General features: G+C 40.1%; 1 protein-coding gene across 1 annotated transcript in view; it reads right to left on the minus strand.

Annotated features, from left to right (window-relative positions):
• Positions 1 to 17,172, minus strand: part of COL14A1 (collagen type XIV alpha 1 chain) — a 176,873-nt gene that overhangs the window by 51,689 nt on the left and 108,012 nt on the right. Inside the window, exons 32-36 of the mRNA XM_074943899.1 lie at positions 16,550 to 16,692; positions 13,999 to 14,108; positions 12,278 to 12,436; positions 5,441 to 5,518; positions 5,073 to 5,159 (exon numbers count right to left, since the gene is read on the minus strand). Of these exons, the coding sequence (XP_074800000.1) occupies positions 5,073 to 5,159; positions 5,441 to 5,518; positions 12,278 to 12,436; positions 13,999 to 14,108; positions 16,550 to 16,692 (577 nt within the window). The remainder of the gene's footprint in view (positions 1 to 5,072; positions 5,160 to 5,440; positions 5,519 to 12,277; positions 12,437 to 13,998; positions 14,109 to 16,549; positions 16,693 to 17,172) is intronic.

Raw genomic sequence — 17,172 nt, forward strand, 5'->3', positions numbered from 1 at the left:
AGGCTCATTCACCTGTACATCTACCATGTGATATATGCCATCATGTGCCAGCAATGCCCCTCTGCCATGTACATTGGCCAAACCGGACGGTCTCTACGTAAAAGAATAAATGGACACAAATCAGATGTCAAGAATTATAACATTCAAAAACCAGTCGGAGAACACTTCAATCTCTCTGGTCACTCGATTACAGACCTAAAAGTCACAATATTACAACAAAAAAAACTTCAAAAACAGACTCCAGCGACAGACTGCTGAATTAGAATTAATTTGCAAACTAGACACCATTAAATTAGGCTTGAATAAAGACTGGGAGTGGATGTGTCATTACACAAAGTAAAACAATTTACCCATGTTTATTTTTCCCCCCTACTGTTCCTCACTGTTCTTGTCAACTGCTGGAAATGGCCCACCTTGATTATCACTACAAAATGTTTTTTTCTCTCCTGCTGGTAATAGCTCACCTTACCTGATCACTCTTGTTACAGCATGAAGTGAGCTGTAGCTCACAAAAGCTTATGCTCAAATACATTTGTTAGTCTCTAACGTGCCACAAGTACTCCTTTCCTCTCTTGTATGTCTCTTCAGCTTCTCTTGCTTTACTTCCATTTATTCTCTTACTTATCTCTTCTGGGCGGTCTTTTAACTTCCTCGTCTTTGTCTACATATTCTTGTGGCATAATAACTCTTTTATTGCTCTCATTCTTGTTGAATTCTCTTCATTAATTCTTTCTTCTCTTCAGCAAGCCTCCATCTATTTAGTTAGAGCCATTCTTTCTTAGACCTTCTCATCCCCGCTGTAGTAATGGCTGCATCCTCACTTGCTTCTTTGAAAAACTGCCATTGTTCTTCTATGTTCTCCATCAGTGATGTTAGATCTTCAGATTCTATCACTAAGTTGCAGCTTAAAATGTGCCTTCACAGCTGGATCTAACAACTTTCTAGCATCATGCATACCTTCTGCATTGCCTGGTGTTAGCTTCTTTATTTTTATAGTCCCAATAACAAGATGGTCACTTCCAACAGCAGCACTCATTTAAACCCTGGCACTGAACAGTGATCTTCTCCAGCACTTATTAATGATCAAGCTGTCTCTGGGTGAAGCCATCATTTGATTTCAGTTTCAGTTTATCTCTTTCCTTATGTGGAAATAGCATACCCCCAATGCAGAAATCAACAAAATGTTCTCCCCATTGTTAATCTGTCCTGGGATGCCATGTCTGCCCATAATGTGTTCATACCATAATGTGTTCATATCCAATATTATCATCATCACCAATTTGTGCATTTAGATCTTCCCTGAGGATAACAATATCATATTTGCCAAGGATGCTGTGCAATCTTTCAGAGAAACAGTTGAACCCAGGGGTTGGCAACCTTCGGCACATGGCCCATCAGAATAATCCGCTGGTGGGCGGAAAGACAGTTTGTTTACGTTGACTGTCCGCAGGCATGGCTCCCCGCAGCTCCCAGTGGCCGCGGTTCACCATTCCCGGCCAATGGGAGCCGAGGGAAGTGACAGACTCCTCCTGCTCCTGTTGCTATTCTTCCCCATGTTACTGAAGTTGTGGTTCCTCAGAAGGCTGAGGAAGCTTCTCTTCTATCCTAGGAGTCCTAGGCATGCTGGGGTCCTTGTGCGACAAGGCAGTTATACTGGATGGTAATTACATGGGTCTTCCAAGGCCCAATACTGCCACTAAAGGAACTCATAGCCCCTCACTACTGGGCTGCAGCAGGAAGGGTACCAATGAAAATAGGGGTAATATTCCATCATACAGGACTAGTTAGAAATGCTGGAAACTCCACCCCCTCAAGCAGTGCCTCAGGGTATAGTCCAGGACCGGGTGTCCATCGTAGTCCTTTTCTGACTCTGAGGAGTTGATCATGGAGAGGGAGTCCTTAATACCAGAGGAAATGGTGTTGATCTGCCTCTACTTGTTGATAGTAACAGAGACAGTCTGGCTTGACCCCTACTTGTGGATGAGGATGAGTATCATAACAAAATAGTACCGACTGAAGTTCTGGGGCTGGGCATTGTGGTCTGGAGTGGAGAGATGACTCCAGTTCCGGGAGCAGTAGAAGATCTTCCAGAGTGGAGCAGTGAATCATAGTTGATGGAATCATTTTCGTAACTCGGGTCGTTGAAGTAGAGGGTGCCAGATCTGGCAGTACCAACTAGGATTTTGGTGCCAAAGAAGCAGTCCCATTACCAGAGTGTGCTGCAGTTTTCCCTTTTGAAATCTTGATCTGGTGCTTCTCAGTGCCAGATGGTCCCGTTCCAGAGCACAAGACTCCTGATGACTTGGTGTGGGACTTTCCCTCATACCTGGAAGGCTGCTATTCTTTCTTCCTCATAACAGTCATTTACAGACTTGAAGTGGGATTGAGAACATTCCCTCACAACCAATTAGGGCCTGAGTCTGCAAGCCTTCCACATCCAAACCTCCCACTGACTTCAATTAAATTTTTGCACATGAACCAGCTGCAGGACTGGGACTTAATGTCTCTACTCAAAATTACTTATCCATCTCTTTATTTTCATGCAATTTCTCTGCTAGAGAAGAGAGAGCAAGGCAAGTGTATTCACTACACACCTCCACTGAAGCATCATTTCTGAAATATCTATCCATATGCAGCTGTTTGGGGAGGGTTTGGCGTACACCACACTTGAGAGATTTCAGCATAGGCAAGTATCCTTCCTTTCTTTTGAGTACATAAGGCAGGTATGTGAGGCTAACATGAACTATTTTCTAGTTCACCAATCAATTCAAAACAAACTTCAATAGCATATAGCTCAAAGAAACAGATCAGGATGTTCTCCTAGGACCTAGCCTATTGTAAGAGAATGTCAACAAAATTCTGCTCTTACCTATGGTTCTAAGGGAGCGTCTGCCTCCAAATCTTCCTTTCTTGGTGCCATTGTGATAATTGAGGGGACTCACACGGTTACTTTTTTAAATGCCAAGCTAAAATTTACTTCACTCACAAGGTGCAAAATGACTGGGTTACTGGTTAAAAATGTAGATACCACTACCATAGGCATCTTAAAATATTATACATGAGACATATGGGAAAGAAAAGGATACACAGTACAAAATAAAATAGACTAAATTAATAACAATAAAATAGAGTAAATTAAAATGGATGATTTTAGATAAACCACTAAACATCAGAGTTATTCTAAAGCACTGGATTATTAAAAGGAAAGAAACGACTTACCCAGAACATATTCTGTATTATGTCATTGGCCTGGTATACTCTAAAAATACGTGTGGCAATATAATTTTGATTCACTAGCCACCATAAGAGGCACATTTTGTAGGAGTGAAAAACAACAGTGAAAGAAAAATGCCTATCAATGTTGAAAAGAAGCTTGTTTCTGTAAAGTTCAGGGGCCACCATGGAGTCATGGCAGGGATTAATTTGATCTAGAATCCTAGCTAGAATTGATTCCACTTGAATGCAAAAATCCCACCAGGTGAAAGGGTTTCTTGAAAAAGCCTGCAGTAGCGTCAGATAATTACAGCCCTTAGGGGCTAGTTTAGCAGTCCTTTCACACATATCACTCCCACTGACACCACTGAAGGACTACAAGATAAAAATCATATTGTCCTTAAAATAATTAGAATTTTGACTGGATTCCTGTATCCACTTGAAATGAACTCTGGCTGCTCAGACACAGAAAACATGTTCAAGAACAGTTCATTCTTGTAAAAAGATTAACCCCCAAGATGCTGCCAGGATAAGTGTCGGCTTGGATATGCTGTGCATCTGTCTAAAGTGCAAGTTGGGCCTGCCCAGTGTCTAGTCTGATTTGTGCACTCAAGGCTTTTCAGAAAACTATTTTCCTTCCTGAGTCAACATTTTTTACTTAATCACAACAGCTCTTCTCCCTTCTCCTTTTTCTTTGTCCCTTTACAATGTGATTATATACCATCTATATCTCTCTGTGTACGCATAAATGTATTCATGAATTCCAAACCTGAGGTCCTCAATTTACATGAAAATCTCTATGTGAACTTAGTGCCAGTCCTATGAAGCTAATCATTCAGGTTTACACTGCAGGTTTAAAAGAAAAAGCACATCCAACTGTTGTGTAAATTTGTTAGGGACACTGGTAAAGAAAAAAAAATCCCATCGTTGCAAACTAGAATTAAAATTTTTAAACTGCTAAAAAACAGTCAACCGAGGCCGAATTGTAGCATTTAGCCACTGGCCTGAGTAAGAGCACCACAGAGATTTTAGGGAGACATTGAACCACCCTCTCTCTCTGTGATCTGCTTGATACAAGGGAGACTGTAGGTTGCACCATGTTTTAGAAGTGCATCCAGCCTGGTCTGAGATGATGTGGAAGGAGGGCAGGGTCATGTGCCCCTTTTGTGTCCCTGTGGACAAGATGAACCACAAGAGGAACAGTCCTTAAGTTCCTCCAAGCAGAGAGACTGCAAAAGAGTTTAGCTCTAATCCAGGCCATGCAAGGTGGGAAAGGCTTCTTTCAACTCCCTGCCTCACACTCTCTGCATCCTCCTAAGGGCCAGGCACAATCTGGCCTTTAATTCATACGCATATTGTTACTGATCAGGTGTTTCAGAAAGCTAGATTGCAAGGTGTATTTAAACGTGTGTACTAGAAAGCATTCAGATAACACTATGGTGGTTTAAAAAGAAGTGGCAAGTGGGTGGCATTTGCATAGCATGTCTCTTGACTCTTGAGACAGAAACCAAAGTTTCTACAAATTGACATATTATTATTTGTATTACCGTAGCACCTAGGAGCCCTAGTCATGGACAGGACTGCACTCTGCTAACTGCTGTACAAACAGAACAAATACAGTCCATCTTACTGCCCTGCAGTTGGATTATACCATAAGAATTTGGTTCACTAATAGGGTTAGTTTTTTAAAGCTACTGCATGAGGTCTTCACTAGCTAAGTGGAGTGAATATGCATCTCTCTGCCAGCTGTAATTAACTGTAATAACTAAAACAGTACAGCGTATCCCTTTCTCCCAGTAAATAAGACTGAAGAGTGGAGTATCTGGTACATCTGAGTACAAACATGAATAAACCCTTACCGGTGGTCCGGGAGGTCCGAGTGGTCCTTTGCTAAATTCGGAACAGGAGCAAGAATGAGGAAGAGATGGGCAACTTTCCTCATCTCTCTGAGGAGAGAGCAAAATAGTAAGTCTGTATTCAAAATATAAATTCAACAGCTGAGAATTTATAGATCAAGACAACAAATATTGAAGGGAAAATTCAAAAGCTCCTAAATAATTTAGGAGCATGAGACCCATTGAATTTCAATCGGACTCTTGCTCCAAAGACAATTAGGTCCTTTTGAAAATCCCACCTATTGATTTCATGAGGAAAATTGCAAAAGTATTTGGTCTTGATGCAAGAAAAAAAAAAGTATGATGGTAGTTTAAAAAAAAGGGATTCTTACCAAGGCAGGAAGTTCGCAGCATTTGTCTCTATTGGCCCAGGAGGTGGTACAAACAATGTCAAACATCTGTAACTGGAACTGTTTGAAAAAAAAGGAATAAAGTTCAACGTGTCTGTTAGAAGTTCAGTGAAAAGGGGAGCCATTGCAAAGGGGGGGGCCATTGATCAGGGCACACAGGAGACTGATGACAGAGACACGTGAGTAGATTTAAAGCAGCAGGTCACAACTATGCCAACGTTAATATAAAGATGGGGGGAGGGGAGTGCAGTTGACCACCCTGTCCAAAATACCAGGCTTTAATTGGGACCACTATGGGCTTGAATGGCATCATGCCCACTCCTGCTTCTGAATTCCCGATTCAGCCCCATATTGCATCCCACCACCCGCCCCCCCTCAAGGGGGAATGAGGCTACAATCAAGAAGGAGCTCTGTTTGTAAAAACATTCTTTTTGCGAATACAGACTAACACGGCTGCTACTCTGAAACCTGTAAAAACTATATACTTCCTCTGACCTCACAGGTCTATGCTCAGATTTACTCTGGAACCTGTTCCCCTGAAGCCTTTTACTTGCACTGCACACCTGCCACAAGTTGTGACAATATTTAGTGACATTTATTACCACTTCTAGTTTTATTTTATTTTTTAAATTAACTCTTTTCAATCCTTATTATCCCCAGCTACCAGGGCTCACGATACCATGAGTAAAGCAACAACAACAAAACACAACACCAGACATCTTGCCAAAAACACACACAAAGAGGGAAAAATTCCTTCCTGACCCACTAAAATGATTGGGTTAAACTTACTGCAAGCCTGGAAACCCAGCTCTAATGGCTACCCCATCTATATGGCAAAGGGGTTGGGACTGCTTTCAGAACCAAGAATGGCTGATGTGTGTGGAGTGCTTAACACACGAGGGGGTGGGTTTGGTGGGGCCATTTGGCTTCCTTACCTCCCCGAATTGGCCAATGGGGGTTAAAGGAGGTGGAACTTCTGCTCCACTCTCCCCAGCCCAAGCCCCACTCTACAGTGTTCTGGGTGGGGAGACAGGAAAAAGGAAGGGGAACGTGGTAACAGAGAGCACACTGACCTCCAACCGGGACCCCAGAAGGTGGCCATTCCCCTGCCAGCCCAATCAAACACCTCACCCCTCTAGCTAAGTCGGGAAGAGGCAATCTTAAATGGGCTTGCACACCAGGATATAGCCTAAATACAAAAGTTCGCCACACCACAATACATTTTAAAATGGTACAGAAAATGCTGATTTAATACAGAAGTCATCGACTGTGTAAAATGATGAAGATACTGGAAAAATATATAAGAGAAAGTAAGTGAACTGTAGAAACAGAATGAAAACCCTTCGTTAAAATGCAAAGATAGGTCTCAGAAAGGTTCCTCCTGAAGATGATACTATTTCTTCTCACCAACAAATCCTGTTCTTTTTTTAAATTTTCTTTCCTTGTGTGATCATACAGTAGTGGAAAACAAAAAGGGTCCCGATGGCACAAGAATGGAGTTTAGAAATGTCACACTGTGTCACCAATAATGAATCAGTGCACAGACTGACAAATAATATTGTTCATAAAAATTGCAATCCTTGTCTAGATACAATGGTCTAAAATTGAGTATTCCTTTCACTACTCCCTAAGGGCCCAGTTCTGTGGGCATTTGCCCATATGGGTGGCTTTGCTCACCTGATTGGTCCTACTAATCTCACATGGCTGGTAGCTCATGTGCATGGCTCTTAGCAGACGTTCACATGAATAGCCCCATGGACTTCAACAAAAGTACTCACTTCAGTAAAGGTAAGTGTGTTTGTAGGCATCTGATGGACCAGGACCTAAGTTTTAAAGTTGAAATACTTTTATATGTCGCAGAAACCTCGTGCTGCTGCTACCTATTAATTTCAACCAGACACATTATTTAAAGGTGCCACTGACATTGTTTCATTGCCAGTACGGAGACTGGGTCGAACTATGATTTCTTTGTGAATGGAAAGATTTACTTAAAACTAAATCATATCTAAGGGTACTAAAATGAACTCTGTGTGTGTGTGTGTGTGTGTGTGTGTGAGATTCATACACACACGCCACTTCTTATATATCACATATTATACTCTCTCCTCTACATATGCATACACATACTTTCATTTTCTCCAGATTAAACAATCCATAGATCCACAGTGATAAAATATTTTCTTGTAAAATAAGGAATAAGTAGAAACAGTTATCTGAATTGCTTTATTGTGTTCATTTAAATACTGAATGAGTCAGTATTCTGATGTATGTGGGTTGATTCTTCTGATTCAAGCTAAATTACTTAACAAAGCTTTCTTTGCTGCTGTTAAACATTTATTCATAGCTCTCTACATTCATAGCATTTTAGCTTCCCAAAGCTCCGATCCTGCAAGCAGAGCCACGCAGACAAGAGTCTGCCTGTGCTGAACTCAGTGGAGGATTGCAGCCTAAAGTTGTTTTAGATCAGATAACCCTATTGCAATTATCTTTTTACAATCCATATACATTGACACACAGAGTAAATATAGAAAATGCATAGCATATAGCAGTTGCAAGGTGTTAGGTGAACAAACAACAGGCTAGGGCCGAAATGAACAGTCCAGTTCATTCAGTCCCACCAGAGGGCTCAATTATATGACAGCTTACAAAGCTCCAGGATACTATTCTAAGAGCTGGTCACAGAAACTTCAAGAAAACCATATTCTGTAGAAATATGCAGTTATTTCAAAATGCTTAAAAATTGAGTCAATTTCACTGGAATTTTATTTAAGGAAAAAACAGGGAGAAAAGTTCTGACAAGATGTTTTGACATTTTCAGAATGAAAGTTTTGATTTTTTGTTTTGAATTTTTTAAATTTTATATTATATTGTGTATTATACAATATATTTTTAAAAGATGAAATTAGAACAAAACATTTAGATTTTGCTGATACAAACTGTTTTGATCAACCTGAAACTAACATGTTTTGAGATTTCTTTTGTGGAAAATTTCAAATTTTTCAGTTTTTGTTCCAATGTAGAATTAAATCAAATTTTGAAATCCCTAAAGCCTTTGCAAAACCAACTAGTCCACAGCTGTAACCAGACATTCTCATTGTTCATGTGTAACACTGACAGACCCCCGTCGTCGGCGGGTGGGATCGAACTGGGGACCTCTGAAGCTTAGTGCATGAGCCTCTACCGCATAAAATAAAAGACAACTGGCTGTTAGCTAAGGCTGCAGAGCAGACTCATTAATCTCTTTCTCTCTCTCTAAGTGTTCTCAATGCCATTAGATGGGACAGAACACCACACCCAGGAGGTGAGTGGGTTACACATGCACAAGGTTTTACTACAGTAGTTACTGTACTGTTACTGTATCTGTAACATATACAGTAAATTAATCTTGGCTCTATTTCCGTAATGCTAACACTTGAATGTGTTGCTTATTTTAATGGTCAAAGCTCCAGAGTGTTTAATAATTTGCTATTTTTTAGGATTTGGCTCAAAATCTTCCAGGGTCAGTTTAGTCTTCCTAATGCTGGATTCTCTTGAATTAGTGCCACCATTTTCCTCTTATTGGCAAAGGAAAACAAAAGTATTATTAATTTGTTATGGGTGGAGATTTCAAAAGTGCTGACGTGACTTAGGCACATAAGTTCCATTGGCTATCAATGGAACTTGTGCTCTTAAATCAATTTGACACTCCTGAGAATACCCTAATTCATAAGACCTAGTTCCTTCACATAAGGTGAGGCTTCAGCATTATGAGGCACTTACCTAGCATGCATTGCTACAGAAACATTTGAGAGTTTCTCCTCACAATACTCTTCTGATGTGGGGAAGTATTATTATCCCCATTTTACACTGAGGAACTGAGGTAGAGCGAGACAAAGGGCTTGTCTTCACTACCAGGGTAAGTCAACACAAGTTACGCTACTCCAGCTACGTGAATAACGTAGCTGGAGTTGATGTAGCTTAGGTCAACTTACCGTGGTGTCTTTACCATGCTGCGTTGATGGGATATGCTCTCCCGTCAACTTACCTTAATCTTCTCGGAGAGATGGAATACCGGAGTTGACTAGAGAGTGCCCTGATGTTGACTGTTAATGAAGACACGCTCTAAGGCTCAGATTTTCAAAGGTATTTAGGTGCCTAACTTCCATTGATTTAATCTGAAATGGGACTGAGGTATCTAAATACCCTTGATCTAGATCTAAGTGACTTGCCCAAACTCACAGTCTTCTGAGTCCCAGTCCAGTGCATTTAACCACAAGGCCAACCTTCCTCTCTTAATAGGACTGCTTAGATAACTGCTACTCAGCATGAAGAAGAGGGTGAGACCTGGACCTTTAAAAACTGGTGATTGGACATTTTTTTGCTGTTGTCTACAGGGGCATATATACACATATAAACACACACATTAGGGACCGATTAGATAATATTAATAAGAAAAAGAATTATGTGTTGAGCTGAATGATTACAGTCTTCTGTAAGTTGCCATGTTTTCCATTTGAACACAACTAAATTTTTCAGTGAGTGGGTCGCTTGTTGAATGACTTATCTTTTATAGATTTCTAGATTCCAACAAAAGCCACCATTTCTTTCCCTACAAAGACCTCTTTAATTCCAAACTTTTCTGAGTTTGCCTTTGTCTGTTACTACTGGAATGTGGCCACAAAGGTTGTTCTGTTTAATTGTCTTTAGAGGCAAGATATTCAGTAATCATCATCCATAAGCCTGAAGCCTAAAGACTCTTTTTTCCCCCACAGAAATCTATTCTTTGGGTAAATATATTTTTGACTGGACTGAGTTTTTAAATACAATCAGAAGTGATAAATTTTAAATACGAACCTCAGTCCCATTCAAACCAAGCCTTGGGTTCAAGGTCAAGACAGTTCAAAGAGAATGCACTGAGTTGATTATACAGCTGATAAGTTGATGTACTTCCATGTCCCACAAACTTTCCCCTCCAACAACTAAATCCAACCGTAGAAGACAAATGGTGAAATCCTGGCACCACTGAAGCCAATAGTAAAACTCATATTGATTCAAAAGGGCCAGGACCTCACCCAAAGGGAATGTCCATTTCAGAAGATTTGGACAGATATGGATAAAATTTAGATTAAATCAACTATTTAAAAATGACTCCCTCCCCAGGTCATTTAAAAAAAATAATTTGCAATGGAGAAAAGCAGATTAAAAATATATGTAAACATCTGCTCAATTTAAATTGGAATGAGAACCTAACAACCAAGAACATTCAGCTTCTGGGATCCCTACTGTTACCCTTAATGAAGAAGTATTAGTATCAATACTTATTAATTGAAAACATCCAAGGACTCTGCATATATGTTAAGGTTGGCATGGAGCAAGACCTAGTGGGAGTCAGACACAGAAGGCCAGATCCTCAGCCAGCGTAAATCAGTGGAGTTCCATTGGCATCAAGGCAGCTATGCTGATTTACACCAGCTGAGGATCAGGTCCAGAACCGGGAAGCTAGCTAAAAGTCAGACCTGCCTGCCTTTGGATTAAAATGCCTTGTAGAACTTGTTCTGTTCTTAGTAGATGGAAATTTTGATTCTATACTTGTGTCTGATTTGAGAATGTCACAATTTTATGCCAGCATGGAGTGGAACTACCCACCCCCTCCACCTCAGAGCACTAAGCCCCAAATGGACCCCTCCTGCCCAGCCACATGGGCTGAGAGATGAAGCAGTAACACCTCCAGGGGGCAAAACCATCCCTGCAACCCTGAGATCCTGCAGACTCCAATTGCACCTTCCCAAACCTCGGTTACAATGACTCCAGAGTGGTAGTGGCTGGGTGGGGGAATCTTTACTGCCTCAGAAACCCTGACGATGTCAACAGTCTGGACTCTGAGCTGTTTTGTGGGATAAGGAGATTGATTACTGTGTTTGGGAAAGCAAGATCCCTGAGCAGGGGGTCTTGTGACAGGTAATCTCCAGAAGCACCTTCACAGTCCTGCCTACGTGACATCAGAGAGCAAAGGAATGCCTGTACTCTTGCACCTGACATCGGCAGGGACCCATTCCTTCCCCCTGGACAGCAGCAGAGACAATGGGAGATTGCTCAAGGCTCTGGTAGCCGCTCAGCTCTGCGTGGGGGCAGGCACCACAAGGGATGATTTAGTTGGGCATTGGTCCTGCTTTGAGCAGGGGATTGGACTAGATGACCTCCTGAGGTCCCTTCCAACCCTGATATTCTATGATTCTAAGGAGAAGGGGAAGTGAGTGGAGGGAAGGACCCAATCTACTTCTTCAGATTCTGGAAGATCATTTATATTTTTAAGCACTTGAATGTTTACTATTTTTAAAGGAGCTAGGAATGCTGGGAAAGGCGCCCATGGAGACAGTCTGTGTAAAACCAAAGCATTTATATAAAATTAATGGGAAGCAAGCCTAAGGCCAGGCAAATGTTAAAGGACCACGGGGGATTATACACACAGGGAAGTTCAGAATGATCACTGATAATCATGTTTAAATGATTTGGGACCCACAAGTTATGCATATTGTTAACTTGTGTAATGAGGGTTATTTCGGGCAACAACCATCCCTTCCTGTACAGTACCTTCCACAGGGGGACTCACTTCTAAATGTGTGTGTGAGCGAAAAATCTAGTTGTGGAGCTCATTAATCAAAATGGTTTTGCCTAGATTGAAGTTTATAACAGGTTTTCACAGAATTTCTATAACATTGTAACTCTGTTGTGTCCTAGCTCAGCTCATCCTGTTTCCGCTAAAACCACAAATTTGTGGATATTGCATGCTCAACTTTAAGAATTCTATTATGGTTTAAAAATGGCCTTTGTTTCACTTACTGGTGCAGAGTTGTCCCTTTGTCCTCGGGATCTGACCATTCTTCCTAGCACTTCTATCCCATCAGAAGTAATATTCCCTGCTGCATTAATTGTCTTCTCACTCACTTGCTTGCAGTCAACAATAATTTTGGCTGTAGTCTTGCTGATAACAACATGTAACTAGGCAAAAGTAAAGATATTCAAATACACAGAGAGGAGACTAAGGAATATGGGTTACCAGACACAGTGAGCATTTTTAAAATGAGTTGATGTTATGTTAGCTAGTGGAGCTGAGCAAATAATGCATAGCAGATAATCCATTCAATGAATTAAGCTTCTTTTTCTGCCTATGGAATCTCTGTGAGCAGGTGGCCATCTTCTCACCCCTATGCAAAGGGCCAATACAAGGATTATTCGCCATCTAAGTCCCACTGAGCCCTTGATTTTTGTGCTACTTAGTGGTGCGCAGGCCTTTTCTGAGCCTGTCGCACAGGACTGTCTTTCACCCAAAATGTTTTGCAGATTTACAAAAGACAAATGGACTCTACCAAAAATAGTAGTAAAATTTACTAAATTTGGACAAAATTGTCAAATAAAATCAGTGTGAAAGTTTTACATTACAAGATCAAAATCCCCTATTGAGTCACGGAACAGGAAAGCACAGGGAGTAGCAGCACAAGCCTGCCCACGCTGCCTCGAGAGCTGCGTTATCTTTCACCTTGCTGTCCAACATTAACAGGCCTTGAGACAGCTGGGCAGTACCCAGCACACAGGATTGCTCCAGTCACAACCCATCCTGCACCTTGCACACACACAGCCCACCTTGAGGCACCATCTGTGCCAGGAGCTTTTTGGGGGAAGAGGTGCGCAAAGCTGGCAGAGCAGTGGGGAAGACTCTCTGTGCTGGGAGTATCACCTGGGAGAGAGGGGCAGTAGCCACACAATAACTTTGTAGCCACTTTGCTCAGGCCTAGCTGGCACAAAATGATTGCAAGGCACCCACGCTTGTGCCTTTCAAACATAACTAGGCCAGGGGAATCAGCCGAGATATACATGCTTTTTTCCTAATGAAAGATTTGAGCCCCAGGAATAAAAGTGAATAATTAAGGGATTTATTTACTCCTATGTGCAGTACAACCCCATCTTAATATGTCATGTGTGTCTTCATTTACAGACTTTTAGGAACACGGTAACTATTAGAACTTAGCCAGAACACCAAGGCTACTACCACTATTCTTATGGAAGTGCCATGAGATCTTTAATGACTATGAAATGACTATGACTTGTGCATCTCTACTATACATATAGAATTGGTCAAAAACGGCCAATTATTTTTTGCAGAAAATTTTAAAAACTGCATTTTTCCTTTTTCAGTGAAACTTTCCAGTTTTCAAATGAAAAGCCATTTATTGTCTAAATCACTTTTCGACCGATTCTAAAACACTGAATTTGACCAATTTTAAAAGATAGGTAGAAACAGAAGTGAATAGACAATAATGAAGAATGAGACCATGGTTGATATTACCAGCAACACCAATAAAACAAATCCTTTACATACATGAACCTATTATTGCCAAATTGTTCTCTTAACAGAGTTTGGTAGATGACCTGTAAGCTGTAAAATACAAGAAATTATTGACAAAAGGGGAATGTATACAAGAAATCCTCACAATGTGAAAAAGGGAACTCTAAAACCTTTGTTCTGTATGCTTAAAATGCATTTTTCTGTTAGTATAACTAACCTTATGGAAACTTCCGTAGAATATTTTCTTTATTTCAGGGCCTTCAAAAGTAACAGTTTGAAAATCCCCTTTGTAGTCATAATTAAAGAAAATCAGAGTTTTACCATCATCTGTATAACGAGAGAGAGAGAGAGAGAAAATCTCAATGTGAGAGGAAAAAACAGGTGCATCATTATTTGTAAGAGCCAACACTGTTCTTAGTAACAGACTATTTATTAACTGTTCTTAGTAACAAACTGTTCTTAGTAACAGACTATTTATTCTGGTTAAGGAAAGGAAAAGTGTGTTATTAGTACTTTCTAAATCAATGCTTTATCGCTACAATGTATAGAGCCTCTGATACAGCATATTTGCAGCTACACCGTTATGTAGCCACTGGAGTCAGTTGGAATTCTTCACTGGAAGCAGCTACAGAATTATACCCCTGGAATAAGTCTTCTCCAAGACTTGGATTTTCAAAAGAACATACAAGAGTTAGGTGTAGAGCTGTGCAGAGGATGAGAATTTTGTTTTACGAAAAAGATTTAGAAATCTGACTTTGTTCCAAATTGCAACGTAAACTGAAAATTTTGAAATTCCCCATAAAAGAAATGTAAAAAAAAAAAAAATGGCCTCAGGTTGATCAAAATTTTCAATTTTGATTTTTTGAATGTTGTATTATATTATAATATACTATAACATAATGCAAAAAAAAGAAATATGGTTTCAAAATGAAAAATCAAAATGTTTCATTCTGAAAACGTTAAAACGGTATGTTTTGACATTGTCAGAACTTTTTTTCTTGCTTTTCTTCCAAAACAAAACTCAGACAAAACTGACCTAATTTTGCCAAGAGTTTGGATTTGGATGGAATTGCATATTATGATGAAATATAGTTCTGTCAAAGTTTCTCCAGTTAACTCTAGTTAGGTGCCCAACTCCCACTGAAATTCTGTTAGGGTCCTTTGAAAACCCCATTCCAACTGTCCCATAGATGTAACCCAGATGAAAGGTGCAAGCAGAGCTCTGTGACCAGATGATATTCAATATCCTCACTGATTTCAGCCTAGTCTATCACAGAAGATGTTTTGAATTGATTTGCAAAAAGCACTAAAAGCTTATCACATTCTGCTAGCCTCTACTAGAAGGCACCAGGTGTTTCTATGAAGTCATGAAAGCATTCTTGTTTTGTATCTATAGCTAGAGTTGGGTTTATAGCTAGAGTCTATAGTGTTTATAGAGTTTATAGCAAGAACTGGGTTACTTCTTGACTACAATCTTAACCACGGACATGAGATCAGCACACACAACGAGGAATGCTACAGTGTCTTTCATAATCATCATACAAGGTTTCTAACTTTCATACATTCATGCTGTATCTGACTGTCAATTGTGGCACTTGGCAACATATTGATTAGACTTGTAAGGTATGTCTATACTGCTGGTGCCTGGGGTGTAGGACCTTGAGAGGTGGGAGGGTCCCAGAGCTTGGGCTGCAGCCCAAACCCAAACATCTACACAGTAATTAAACAGCCCCTTAGCCTGAGCCCCATGAGCCCAAGTCAGCTGGCACAGGCCAACCATGGGTGTCTAATTGCAATATAGGTATCCCCTAAGAGACCTGGCTTCAATTCCCTGCTCCACCGCAGATTTCCTATGTAATCTTGGGAAAGTCACCTGAGCCCAGATTTTTAAAGGTATTTAGGCACTGCAATGCCCAGTGTTGCACTGCCTAACTGATTTAGGGGACTAAGTCTGATTTTCAAAAGTGATTTATAGAGCTTAAATGTCCTAAGTGCCTAAATCCCTTTGAAAATCAGACAGGCTCCTAAATCAGCGAGGCATTGCAATTCTGAGCCCAGCAATGTCTAAATATCTTTAAAAATGTGGGCCTTATATTTTCTAAGAAAGAATGTTCCTGATATTTTCATTTTCAAATATTTGGGATGTGCCCCTATACTCTGGTGATGGGAGTAATATAAATAATTAAATAATAAGAATGCCTAGTTCTTTCCATCAGTAGATCTCTAAGCACTTTACATCATTATCCCAGTTTTACAGATGGGGAACCTGAGACACAGAGATGTAACGTGACTTTCCCAAGGTCACTCAGAAGGCCAGTGGCAGAGCCAGAATAGTTCTATGGTTTTCCGAGTCCCAGTCCAGTGCTCTATCCACTAGGGAACATTGCCTTGAGAAATATCCTGATCTCATTGGTATACATCAAAAACTAATTCTATTACATCCCTGATCCAGTGCCAACTGAAATCAATGTGAGTTTTCAAAGTAACTGGGGAGGATTCAAATTTTAGTTTCACCCGTGTAAATTCACAGTTACTCCAGATTTTCACCAGTAACTAAAATCCAAATCTGAACAACTGACTCCAGCTCAGATTAATATATGATTCTATCTATAGAAAATCCATTGGAGACCCACAGCTTCAATATGTTGATAATTATTTTATTAATACATTCTTTATTTAAACCATCATCAATGCCTAGTTTCAGCATTATTTTTAATCACACGTCCCAAGGGGACAAAAAAGCATGCCATAAGATATAAAATACCTACTGTCCAAAATAACTCCAACAAGTGGCTCATATTTTTCATTTAAAATCTCCCACAGAGCAAATGGCTCCTGGGGTGTGTCAGGGAGTATACGGAATAGAAAAGTAATGGTGTAGTCTGAAGGCAGCCCCTCTGGGTGCAAGTATCTGTAACAAAAAGAATATTCTGTGAACTGAAGTAATCACAGTAAAGCTGATTTAAAAGCATTCTTTATTACTTTGGACTTGTCTTTTGAAATCAAGATCATACAGCCATATGAGACAGGCATCATTACACTTAGTAGAATCTACTCAACCATGATATAAGTTAGAACAATGCTAACCTGGGGATTTTTCCAAATATTTTAATTATAAACTTGATGGTGCTTTACATTTTTGAAGTGATAGTTAAAATAACAAAGTAGAACAGAGATTAAAAACTGCAACTAAAAAAGAGTTTCATTTTAGAAACTGAGGGCCTAATCCTGAGTTCAATGGGAGTTGAAGGTGCTTATGATCAAGCCATGAATTATATTAAAAGCTACATTTTTAAATGCATCCATTTGTGAGATTTTGATACTCTTAAATAAATGGACACAAGTCTGACATCGGGAATCATAACATTCAAAAACCGGTAGGAGAACACTT

Source organism: Natator depressus, chromosome 2 (assembly GCF_965152275.1).
Source record: "Natator depressus isolate rNatDep1 chromosome 2, rNatDep2.hap1, whole genome shotgun sequence".
Taxonomy (NCBI): domain Eukaryota; kingdom Metazoa; phylum Chordata; order Testudines; family Cheloniidae; genus Natator; species Natator depressus.